General features: G+C 36.2%; 1 protein-coding gene across 1 annotated transcript in view; it reads left to right on the top strand.

Annotated features, from left to right (window-relative positions):
* LOC142974447 (semaphorin-2A-like) overlaps positions 1 to 13,844 on the top strand; it is a 54,370-nt gene continuing 40,526 nt past the window's right edge. The window contains exon 1 of the mRNA XM_076116773.1: positions 1 to 653. Coding sequence (XP_075972888.1) covers positions 518 to 653 — 136 coding nt within the window. The 5' untranslated portion in view covers positions 1 to 517. The remainder of the gene's footprint in view (positions 654 to 13,844) is intronic.

Here is a 13,844-nt window from a genome sequence, read left to right on the forward strand (position 1 = left end):
CGCGGCGGCGAGCTTCTGTAGCTGTTGTCTCGCGTGTGCCGGTTCCAGCCGGGGCCGGCCCGTCTCGTTGACTCGAAACATTTTCAGTTCTCGTCGCTGCGATGCCGGTGGCGCACGTCACGCTTGTCGCCCGCCGACGACTGCGTTACCACGATCGTAGCGTACTTCTTTACCAACTAATAAATCAAGCGAGCCGAACGAAGTAAACCCTCACGAACAGATTATAACTCGATATGAGATAACAAGCTCGCGGTAAGAGTTGCGGTGATTAATCACTGAAGTCCGTTCAACTCGAATGATCTGAACGGAAGCATAATCTCTCAGATTTCGGTTTAGGTGCGCGTAATGTAAACAGATAAACATTGTTGAAGTTTTCCGGAACCGTTGACTCGAGGACTACAATAGTCCTAGGTGTATCTTATGGACTGATGAGAGCGGCGATGTCCGGGTGCGAGAGTAAGGTGTAGTCGTGTGTGCGACGTGGATGTGTGTGCAGAGATAGAGGCGCGCGACCACGATGGCTGCCGGTGGACAATGGACTGCGGGGGTGCTGTGGGCCATACTTGCGACGGCACTGGCCGACTCCTGGACCGCGTACCAGGAACAGCCGTGCTGTCGACCTGTATCGCATCACCGCGTGAGGCATCACCGAGGTGAGTCATAGTTACCGAGTACCGACATCGGTGTTCTAGCTTACTATATTTAAACTGTTCTTACTATTCAAATATTTTTTGTTAAGGTAAGTAACTAGATACAAAGCGATGGTTCATCGGCCGAGTCCATTAGTCACAGTGTTATGTAGGACGGACAGATACGGCATCATTACAACTTTAAATATTTACCCAAGTTATTTATTCTATGCTGCAGATAAGTTAAAAGTTTACCGTTAGTCTTACATATTCTAATTAGTCATCTGGTATATTTTTATGTAAACTCTACTAAATCGCATTATAAGTACCCATAAAAAATGACCGACGGACTGCTCTTATTTTTTGTCATAAATATGAGCACATATAAAGATTGTTAAAGTTCATCAATGAACCCGAGCCGGTAGCATAAAAGTTTTACAATGACACGGTAGAGTCGTCCGGCACGCAAACTTATGTTTATGCACCGTCGATCCGTGGCGGACCAAAGCCCAAATAGACCAAACGAGGCACACACACGAACACCCAAATAGGCTCAAATGGAGCATTCACCCTCTTCAACTCTCGTAAAAACACCATAAATGAATAAAAACATACTAAACAATATTGTAAACAAAACGATTCTGATGCAACCAATTCAGATTCTGTTGTATTTTGATCGTTTAGTACCTACTTTACTTTGTTTATAGAAAATGCGACTGATTTAAAATAAGTTTCATATTAGAAAAACAGTACTTAGATGTCACGATTCATTTTTGGGACTCTTCGTAGAAATACATTTAACGTTGTTAGCTTACGTGCTTACTTTATGTATAATGTTCGCAAACTTTTCTTCCCTTACCGCATTAAAGTTTTTAGGTAATAAATTATGCCTACTTGTTCCTAGTGGCTGTTACCTACTTTGCAATACTTAATAAGCACATTTTCCGTTAGAGGAACAACTATGAAAAATAGTTCAAAAGTAGACTCAACTTTGAAACTGTTCTTTGTTTGCCTATGCAACTGTTAGATTTAAAAACCATATTAATGTTCAATCAATAAAGATGCCATTTCAAATATAGGATTCATATTTTTCCATTCCAACGCTGTCTCATGTCGGACTAAATATTTAATTTTATGCGGCAAATGGTCGCTCACCGAATTCTTTTCGGACATCTAGGCGTGGATAAGAGTACAATTTGGCGTCATTAGCAAGGAGTAAACATTCCCCGGAGACGCGTCAGCATTAAGAACGCAATATATTGAAATACTTGGACTTATTTATTCAGATATCAATAAACGTCTCTTAAATATTACTTCTCCTATTGGTATGTACGTGTAAGCAAATGTATTTCTTTAGGTTCGCAGCTGAACAAAAGAAAATAAACGTCACAGATAGCAATCTATTAATTGTCGAGTTCCGTGTTCGTATACAATACCCAACCTACATGTTCTACAATAAAGAAACAGAGACAAGCTGCGACTACGACTAATGAGTTTAGTTCAAAAGCCGTTACGTTATACTGGATTTTCAAACTTTTTGCACTAGTGTACAGAACTGCGGATTAAATTACGAAGATACGATAACGAAACAGCAAAAATAATTTGTTAAACGAACTTGTGGCGAATGTAAAAAAACCGAAGCATTGGTTACTCTGACTACTTAAATTTATTTCATACAGTGTTAAAAGGCAATAAAACTGTTGATGGGAAAAATTGAGATAATGATCCAATTATAATTCGTTCTGGCGATTATTGTTGCAATCATCTCTAGTTAGTTGATTACGTTCTTAAACAAGTCATTTTATTCGAAGGCCGTTCAAGCACCCGGTGATGATTTTTATTCTTTATTTTAATAACCGGCTTATTGTTATGTGTGCAAACAAATTAAATTTGTACGAATAGTGATTAAGCTGCTTATTAATGTCTTGTGATTTTATTTATTGTCTGAAGACAAGGATTCTTCAGAATATAAATAAATACACAAGGATTAAATGAAAATACATATATTACGCAGAAAAATGGAATTAAGTGATTAGTCAAGTCTTTGTTCGACAAGTAGGTACTGAGGTGTAGTTGTCTGTTCTTATTATAGTTTATTTCTCACGATTTAAGGGGCCCCTCAATGTGGAGCAAAAAATATTATGCACGATGGGTGCTAGGAGCGCGGTGCGAAGGTGAAGGGAGGATCATGCGAACCGGTTTAGCTTGCGCCCGCGCAGGTAAACGACTCGCGCTCCTTATAACCAGGGCTGCTACTGAATATTTACACTCCTTTTTGTTTAAGAAGTGTTGAAGTTTAAACAATGAAGTGTAAGGCCTTGTTTTAAGATGCTAATAGATCGCAGTTTGAAATCTGAGACGCGAGATACGTGTCATATTTTACCATAAATATTAATAGTGGTCAAGAAACAAACCACTACACGTTAATTTCTTGGGAAATCGATAAGCAATCAATAACTAAATATACGGCAATAAATCGGTAATGGGCCCAAGAAAATAATGACTCAATTTCGCTGACCATTTAGCAGGTGGCAGCCCTACTTGGCTAAATTAAGTTATAAACGAGGCAACATAATCGAAACATAAGCTATGGCGAAGAGTTTTTATTATAATATCGTGCTACATCATTCCAATGGAATATATCTTAATGGTTGTGACTATTAGACCAGACACGCATGTCCGACGTCGCGGTTTTTTTATTTATGACTTAATTTGCCTGTTACGAATATTAGCTATCATTATATACACTGCTTAGATAAGATAACGCCTTGAAGATAGTTGTTAGTAGAAATAAAATGTACGTTAAACTTTATTTATCGTTTAAGGGCGTGAGGTCAACGGTTTCTTATTCACAAGATTATGAGAAAATCCATCGTGAAGGTAGGTTATTCATAGGTATTATCATACTGATAGATATATCATGACGTGCCCACCGGCTAAGGCGTCGACTTGCGATTAAAAGGTCGCGAGTTCAAATCCTACTCCGATGAACTATTGTCATGAGCTCAATGCTGGTTTAGCTATATTTAATCAGGTAAAGAGCTTAATATGAATGATGCAGTACAAGTTTAGCCATAAAATATTAAAATCAGAATATAAGTATATGATCAAAAGCCCAATAGGTAACTTCTTTTAACATTATGTAGAGCCATGAAAAAAAACCAGAGATTATCTTTTTCACATTAATAGTTCCGTTACTTTTTAATACTATTTCGAACTTATGACATGTAATTGTAACATCACTGACATAGTTTTCCGAGTGCATTTGAAAGTCCGTAGCTGTTATCATGTATATTTAACCAACAATGTTTCTGATCCACCTACTTCTGCATTCCATAAATCCGTAGTTTCATCGAGCCGGACAGGTTTATCTGATAATTGTACCCTACAATTATTTCACGGTACACTCCACATAGTTCAAGCGTTTTAAACATACAACTACTTCGCGTTACTGGGTCCGCTTGGCGTGTGGTCCCATCGTGGAGAGCGCGCAATCGTTCTGACAGCCCGGCCGCTGATCTTATCGTTATTTAATATAAACCTATTTACTAGCAGCCCGTATTCGGCGTGTACCGCTACACGTGGCCTTAGAAACGCCGTGTACAGTTGAACACCCACAAGTATCGTTTACTTGCTATCTATGGAGTACTTTAGATACTTTGAAGTAATGCGGTAAGTTGAGCTTGGGCAGCGTGCATGCGGCTCGGATTTTATGTTATTGCAGATATGAATCAGAATGAATGTCTATTAAAATATCCTGTTAATATATTCGATACAATCAATATAAGGCTTAGAATGTTTAGATTTTGATTACTTTAGCAATATGTATGTATGAAAACTCAAGACAATCGTCTTTTTTTATCTATGTTGACTATAGGTATGAATATTACGAAATATAAGCAAGAAGTTCAATAAAAGATTTTTTATAGAAGCGGGTACAAGGTGTCAAAAAAAGAATCCGTATAAAAATCTATGCTGTGTTTTTTGCGCACTGACTGATCAAAGAGTAACGTGATGTTATGCGACTCTATATTATTTGTATTCCTTTGAAAGGAAACAAAGCATTTCTGTCAGCTACCAACATACTAACTACTAAACACACAAAACATGTAATTTCAGTAAAATAATGAGCACGCATATTTTTGTCAAACCACTAACCATTATTTTGTAACTAATTGCGGACAATTTATTTAATTTAAACTCTGTTAGCACTAATGAATGGTTCTGATTATATTATTTTAGATGCTAAATATAAATAAAATACGAATTGATTTTGTCATAGGCATAAAATATATTATAATTATATGCATAAATAATTTATCTGACTGCTAAATACAGATAACGTTTGATTGTCGGTTGTAACAGTATTGTGTCTAATTGTTTAATAACATATTCAGCAGTCGTAATGCCCTTTTTCCATATAAGTGACTTAACGCATCAAGCATAATTGTCATAGGTATACATATTTTAATAGATTTCTTGTTACTTTATCTATCGCATAGGTTATCCAAAACTTATCCATAGGCCGCAAAACTAGCCAAGAGTTTATCAAATGCTTTTCTTGATTTGTAGAATCAGCGACAATATTACCTGTTAATCAATATTAAATTGTTATACTCTTTTTGTTGTTGACAGTCGCTTTTTCATTCACTGAATACAAAATGTTAAGCTCACTTTTTTCCGAAGTGGTTTTATGACGCTTGTATACACAACTTCAGAAATAGAGATTAATGTAATCCGGAAGTGTAAGGTTTTACAAACACATTTGCGGAACACATAAACTTAGATCAAAGGACATTTGACAAAGAGATGTGCATGTTGAACGGTAAAACTGGATAATCTATGTTTAGAATAAGATCCGCGACCGGGAATTTAATGTATGGACCAAGATCATTGGTCGTTTTTCACAGACGACTAGACATTACTTACTCGTTCATATTGTATTCAATATGAATGAGTAACCCCCGATTTCTGAGGTACATTAAGCGGTAGTTTATCTATTCAATAGCGTCAAAACTTATACAAAAAAAAACGCTATTGAATACATAAACTACCGCTGAAAGTTCAGAAACCGGGGGTAAGCAATGTGTAATATCTCTGGAAATATCAGTGCCACTAAAAACATGGCTAAAAAACGAAGGAAAGTGGGTTATGCCTACTGTATGTCGGTAAAATTAAAAAGCAAGTTAGTGTTAGATCAGATTTTCATACAAAATTTCTCGATAGCTAGTTATTGGTATTCGATAGTAGTAGAGGATCGAGCTCGGAGCTACTGGTTGCTAGTCAGTGTCCTTTAAATTCTTTTGTTCGTTAGATATACATAAAGGAAAACCTTTTAGAAAAAATATGTATAAAATCATGAAACTGCTAGCACAGCTTTAATAATAAATCTCCAAATAAAGAGTGACATAAAATTTAAAGTAAAAAAAATAATTATAAGGTTTAAAAAATTAAATGTCCGCAGCAATACGAGTGTCTTATACTAATCCTTGAACAATAACCTGCAGTATAAAAATGCAGTTTTGCTAATTTCTTTATAAAAAGTAGACAATCTAGGATTCAGGTGGAAGCTCTGCAGGTGTATAATGATCACGTCGTGTCGAGCGTGATAATCACTCTAATTAAGTTATCTAGACAACACGGTTTTACCTAGGACCAGACATTAACGACTTCTAAGAACCACCGCTATTAATTGCTAACTTTATATTGTATCCAACACTGTTATTTATATTTCAGATTCTATGTTCGATTTTATTTAAAACTAGCTTTTGTATGCGATTTCGTCCTCGTGGTGTGTGACTTAGGACAGAATTTTTATACAAACTGACATCCCCTATGTTTTTCCCTTGGGAGTAGAATTGAACATATACTTATATATTTAGTTTGATAAAAAAGATTTGTGCAATATACTATTAAACTGCATTGTTAATACGTTTTTCTTAAGAGGTATAATTGCTATGTAAATCCTTCTTCATTAATTAAGTAGTTTATTACGGCAACTGTTTACATGTCAGGCAGTTTATTGCCTCTCAATTGTTTTGTCCATATGCCAAGTGTTATCTCATAAAGAAAGTGAAAATATTATGAAGATTTAACAAAAAATGTAGTTTTAAAATTACGAAAATGTACGTAAGTATCTAAATATAACTCTCATTCGTGTCGTTAAGATGTCGCTATAGATTATGAAAATATATTGTCCTGAATAATAATCTCTAAACTCTCAAAATTAGATCTCAAGGATTAACTCGATCAGGTCACCATTTACAATAATCTCTTTCCAATAATTTATTTTAGGAGATCAACATCCAGGTATTATAAATTACGTGCCAAAATAATAAAAAGATAAAGGACGGCACATTTACTTTAATAACCCCTTAATTAATAGGTCATTTAAAGTCAGACATTTTTCTATTCCTTTAGGAGAGCAAATTTAGTACGGCTGTGACTCTACAAAGTTTATAACAACGCGTTATTAAATTTTCATTTCATACTATCACGTTTGTTCTCCTCAATTGCAATAATTTGAAACGTCTTACAATTCAAAGAATGAGAACGTATTCTAGTAAAAGCAATTATAAGTGAACAAATCTAAAAGGTTATAAACAGGCTGTTTAACGAGTTTGTTTAAAAGCATTCGTAGAAAGTCGTAGTGTAGTGTAGGTTATTGCTTCGTTATCTTTATATTATCGTCGTATATCTGTTATGTTCCAAGTAAAGTCTCGCCAATATCGTACGGTGTCGTGTAGGGATTTCCTTGCAGTGTTAAACGAGGTTTATTGGGCGTGTAGCGTCGCAAGCAACCGAGCCGAGCCTTGTGTAAATCGAACTGACAGACCTGTCTCAGATTGACTGACGTTGCTTTAACTGCTCTATCCCACGTACATAAGCTTATCTACCTACATTCTCACTTTAATTTGATACTGGTATTTGCTACACTTTTGTGATTTTATCGGTATTTTATGTGGAATTCTCTGTATATGTCGATGTGGAGCTGTATGAAGTGCATTGTGAACAGGTGCACTCGGGATGTATGGATAATCTATAGCTTTTTAGGATTTATGGCCGGAGCAAAATAACGAGTTGATACGTTCTGCTCTTATTCGCTTTCGCCTTTAAAAAGAACGGATTATCTCGTCTCTTTGTTTCATATTAATGCTTCGAATAATATATTAAAAGGTAAAGACATTTATAGAAAACTAGTTAAACTGCGCGGATCTGGGCGTGTATTATGTATAAAAAAATCTCATTTTCGAAGGACCCCGCGTCTCCCATTAAATATATAAGCAAATTAATAATGCATTATTGAAACCGAACGGTTTAATCGTGAAAGAAATTACATGCAGACTTTCAAATTTATAATACTTATTATAGAACTGCGAGTACTTCTCGATAAACAAAAAAAGTCCACACAAACAGATTCTCCTTAAGTGTAAAATTTTGGTTGTAAAATGCTTAAAACTCCATTACTTTATGTGGCTACTAAGATATTAAACTGAAGGTAAACAAGTGTAAAATAATAGCTACTTAGTTGATAAATAATATATCATCTTCGTATCGAGGTTATGCGATTATACGTCGGACTCTGAAGTTTTAGAACTCATCTAAATTGTATGACAGCAGGTGGCGTAAAACTTTACGGAAGGAGATATTGCCATCTCGCCGCTATGGGCTGACACAATAAATTTTATGCTTTATTTAAACTATTAAACCTTACACGTTTTACTATTATGGCTTATAGAAATATCGACAAAATGAGTTCTCAAGCCTTATCGTGTCTATTTATAGGTTTCGTTATTTTAATATAAAACGTGTTTCAAATAGATTTACAAAGATAACTTTATCTTATATTTTCTGTAACTGAATCCAAATTGTGATCTAAAACACCTACGCGGTATAATAACATTGATAATCATGTTCGGGGACTATGAAATAAAAACCGTATCGACTCGGTTTCATCGCCATAGAAGAATATTTATCTACGTTACAAATTACAATCGTAATGTATTTACTTTCACTTTATTATTGAGTCTAATGGAAGCGATAGCGTTTATTTACTAGGACGGGTGAGTATTGAGTGTGGTATTCAAATATTGGGTCCGCTGTCTAACCGATAAGGCGGGTAACATGACACTTTAGCCGGTATGCGTCGCGTCGGACGGGCTCGAGCCGGCAACGGACGTGTGACTCTGCGGTGTAAGGCTCTCACACTACGTTCCCGGTACCGCAACAGAAACGCTTTTATTACTAAGATATTCAATAGACACTATCTGTTACTGTCAATACTAACATTCTGAATCGCTGAGTTGGGACTTATCTAAATCGGTTTACATGTAAGTAGTGTTCGTGTGCCTAGTAGACTGAGGTTGCTTATCTCTCGCGTTATTGGCTGCTTGCTACATTTCGGTTGTTCGATTGTTGATGGGCTTGTAAGTAGTGAAGTGTGGGATCTTTTATAACTACATGTCCGTTATGTTACTTTTGTAACCGGATTTCAAGAGAAAATAGGTTAAGAAGTGGTAAAAATATAAAAGTAGTGAGTTCCTTATTTGTGTTCTATTCATTGTGTTATTTTTGTTCTTAATTAGTTTGTTGAATTTTTTCCCTATTTTCATATTTTTTTGAGAATATTAGATATTGTAATTGTTATACCAAGATCGTAGTCATATATCGTAGATCGTAGTATATCATCTGGGGGCACGGCAGTGCCCCCGCAAGTCGAGCAAAAATAAAGCGGCACGGCCGTACTATCCTTTTCTCGAAGCAATTCAGGCTATTTTCGACCCCCTATAATTTCGTTGTGGATAAAACAAGAAGCCTGAATTTTTAGCAACTTATCAGTCATTGTATAAACACGGTATATTTAAAATTTCAGTCAATTTGAACCAGTAGTTTAAGAATGACAACTTGTTAAAGTTATGAATTTTGTCACTCACTGATTCACTGACTCACTGACTCACCGATCATCAAAAGTCTAAGGTACTTCTAGCAGACATAGAAGCTTCAAATTTAGAATACAAATAGAATTTAGTGTCTTAATCATGGGAAAAATTCTATATTCTCTAATTTCGGTCCAGTTTTCTAAATACATCAACTGCAACAATAACTTTGTAATCTTATATAAATGTATGGTATTACAAGGTTACATTTGCAGTTAATGAATCATTATTACTGTAGAAAATAAAATAAATAGGTGTAGATAAGTACCTACTATATGAGGCATAACTTAAGGGTGTTATTATCATGCCAATTAAAAAAAAACGTTTAAAACTAATAGATCGACTTGGTCATCGCAAGAAAACACAAATTCACTATTAACATTTCAGGAGCATTAACTTCTCGTCCCGCAAATCATGCGATGGCCAGGTCGGTCTATTTGTTTTAAGCGTTTTTTTTTTAAATTGGCTTGATAATAACATACGTAATAACTTAAGACAGAAGGTCCTTTAAGTAGAGACTAAATAGATTAATCGACTTGGTATTATATAGATCTCACTACTTTTTACGGCGAGACTTGAGGTTTTTACAGAATGTTTTTGATGGCATACATAATTTAGTAGTTATATGTTGCACAAGTAAAGATTGGTTTTTGGTTTCCACGTTATATTACTTTAGTTACGATGCTGGAGACAAATTGAATCTTTCACACACGAAACCGCCGCAACAACCATGATTTGTTAGTCTCTCCAATCTGTGCATCTGATATGTTATACCTCGTTACAGTCGTTACTCATTGTATTATGTCGATAAATCTCTACACTACATCATATCATGTTTTAGATTTAACAACCGTAAAGATTCGTTGAATTCTAATCTCTGTTTGTCTGACTACTTCAGAAATACAAAAGTAGTGGAATGTTATTTAAACAGTTGACAGTCATTATAGTAATAGCGGATAATTTGGCAACATAAATTACCCTGGGAAAAGGAGTTTCATTCAAACTACGCTGTCTCGTCATGTTTCCTCTAATTTGATGACTTGAATGAAAATTGTAGGCAAATAAATGAAACACAAGTGAATAGGGGCTTAACTTATTTATCGTTCAATTAAGTAAGTGATGTTACAAATTCCCGGAGTGTCGGCGGCGGATGAAAATTAAATGGCTCAGTTTCCGTGCCACAAATAGAGACATCAGTTCCGACGCACGTTCTGTGCTCGCACAACACTACCCGCATATATTTAACATTTCGCCCATACGAATTAAATTTCAATATGCGTAAAAGCAACATGAACAATAAATTGGCAATTATTTCCAATTTTTTGTGCAATTCATACCCGCCGGGTTGTGTTTATGGGAACGCTTAGTTGAGTGGAATGATTGTGTAAAACTGTTGGACGGGCTCCAACGAGCGGGTGCGCCGCGCGAGAAACAAACGCCACAAATAAAGTCAAATAAGTGAACCTAGCAGAATGGTTGTGAGCTGCAATTGCACCCGGTATCGGGCATTTTATTGGACCGTGATGAAATATCGATATGAATCATAGACGTGCGCTCCATAGATTCTATTGAAACATAACAGTTACACCGAGTAACAGCCAGATGTTTTGTGCTCGGATGTCATTTATTGCATAAATCATGCTGTTTTTTTCACAGCAAGTGGACATGACTACACAAGTTCGAGGAACACTGTCACGAAGTTATTTCTGTTGCGCGATCCTTTCTTCTGAGAACTGGTTTGTGTATGTAAGTCCGTATCAATGTGCCATTTCGTATCGAGTTTTGTTACTCGTTCGCGGCACGATACGGGTAATCTAACGGAAATGATGGAGTCTCGACGACCGCGGCTTGTGATATCTCCTCACATTCACTGTACGTATCGCATGGTTGGAATACTTGATGAATTTCATCCAATTACTGCACCACTTAGAATAAAGCATCTCAATTAAGAGACATTTTTGCTTGATGCGGGACTTTATAGAGCCATTATGTTCAATATTACTGTCACATGTCTATTGTGGTAGAATGGTCCGGAATTCCAGACAGAATAGTTTTATAATTGGCATCAATTGCTCCTCTCGTTTTATGGTTATTAATAGCTCTATCACATGTTAACCGCAAGAGATCTTTGAGGTCATTAATCAGTTGAAATTTTCCGACGCTGTCACCGCAAGCTTAATAAGACAATGAACTTCACTTAACTTTGATTCTTTTCAAAAAGAAATCCAAATAAAACCACAAATTCGCAGTGCTTAGTTATTGTTTTTATTTGATTATTTAAGACAAAAGTTCAAAGCGACTTGTATAAATAATGACAGAGTGAAAGCGTGTTGCGCCTAAGCAAGTGGATGTTATAGAATAGTGTTGTGACATGTACAAGTCGTAGTCCCGCACTCGGCGAACAGGCTGGCACCGCTCCAGTCGTTTCAATTTTATCCCGCGGGACGTTCACTGTAAACATCCCTAAATGATAAACGCATAATTTAACGCCCCAGCGAAACACGAAAAATTGTGCATCCATTTATTTTCTCGATCATAGGAGCGTGAAGACGTTCATATTTGAAATTTATGAGTTCACGCTCGGCTATAATAGTAACAATACGTTATATTAATATTACGTTGATATATTTTAAACTATCTCGACTAGAGTTTTATGTACTAAGAAATGGATTATTAACGCTGTATGAGACGTGAAAGCTTGATTACTGGGGCAATAAAAACAGATAGCAGCAGTTATATTGCCTGCCTTTATGAAGTTTTTTATAAGTAGTTAAAAACTTTATTAATCCTTAGAGAGATGTAAAGATTTTTAAGATTATTAAAGGGAGTAGGGTGAAGAAATCTTATATTGCCTTGTAACAGTTTAATTAAACGTCCAGTTAACCGTAGTTGGCACTTAGAATCGTATCTTTAAAGCATATGCTGCAGAAACAGCTGTTAGTAAAACAACAAAATGCACCTTAATTTGACTGCACGATTAGAACAAAGCTCGGCTCCGCTTTATGTGTAGATCTGCAGTGAAAATATGTACATTCACATTAATATAAAAGATTTATGTCATATCGTTAACAATCATGATGAATTGATGGCTCGTATGAATATGATAATTTATGTTCTACATCCAGCTTACATACAATACATATATGGAACAATGATAAACCAATCAATCAAAATCAAAGATATCGAAATTCGGTCAGGAATCCAAAATGCTAACTGGCCATTACGCTTAGGTATTTTGTGAGAATATTGTATACGAGCCGTTCGCGAGTTAGGTAAAAGCGGCACGTTTAGGGCGGGCGGGCCGCGGACCGCGCGCGGTTTCCAGCGGCCGAATGCCGATACCATCGCAGCCTTCGTCGCAGGCCCACATAAATCTAGCTTTGATACATTTTGGTAAGGAGCCAAGTGCGGTGCATCCCCTCCCCCTGCGATCCACTCGACCTGTGCATCGCGAAATAACATTTGCTTTTATTTGAACCGCACCTCACTTTTTTATTACATTGTTGGAACACGGAAAAATACTTTCTTTTGTGTACATAGAGCGGTGGCTGAAATAGAAAATTGTGTATTCATCTGAAACCGCCTAAAACTGGTCTGGAATTTAAAAGCCCACTTAACAGTAAGGCGGTATTCACTTGAAGGTTTCATATTTTTATCTGAGAGAGCGTCGACAAGAGAAGGCTTTTATTAATAAATACTTTATTTGGAATAGGTACAACGAAGCTGTTTCTTTTTAGATCGTTTGTTAGGCTTTTTTTATAAGTGAAGAGAACATTTTTCACATAGAGATATTGCTTTCGTAATTTATGAAGGCCTGTATTTATTTAACCAGGTTCTTTGAACAATGTTTAAGTCCGAACCCGGTGACCGCTTTTGTCATCATGACACTCGTACTTAAGTAGTTATGTATTTTTGCTTTGACCTACTCAATTAAGCTTCACAATGAAACTTTTGTATTGTGGCTGACAACAAAATTATGGTCGTTGGAAGTGTGCACTCTGCTGACTACAGTAATACTGCCGTTTCATCGCTGAGTCACGGCGCGTTGTTCATTCGATATTCATATTAAACAAATCCGATTGTAACAAAGATTTATCTTGCGCAATAAAGGTATTGTGTGTTCGAAGCTCACTGCGCTTTCATACTCAAATAAATACATTGAAAGTTATTTTATAAAGTGGCCGCAGCGATGCAGGTGTAATGAATCACGTGCAAACATTGAGTGATATTATCTGCGCTGGCCTCCACCGCTGCACTTGTTTCAAAGCGAATATCTTTG

Source organism: Anticarsia gemmatalis, chromosome 7 (genome assembly GCF_050436995.1).
Source record: "Anticarsia gemmatalis isolate Benzon Research Colony breed Stoneville strain chromosome 7, ilAntGemm2 primary, whole genome shotgun sequence".
In the NCBI taxonomy this organism is placed as follows: domain Eukaryota; kingdom Metazoa; phylum Arthropoda; class Insecta; order Lepidoptera; family Erebidae; genus Anticarsia; species Anticarsia gemmatalis.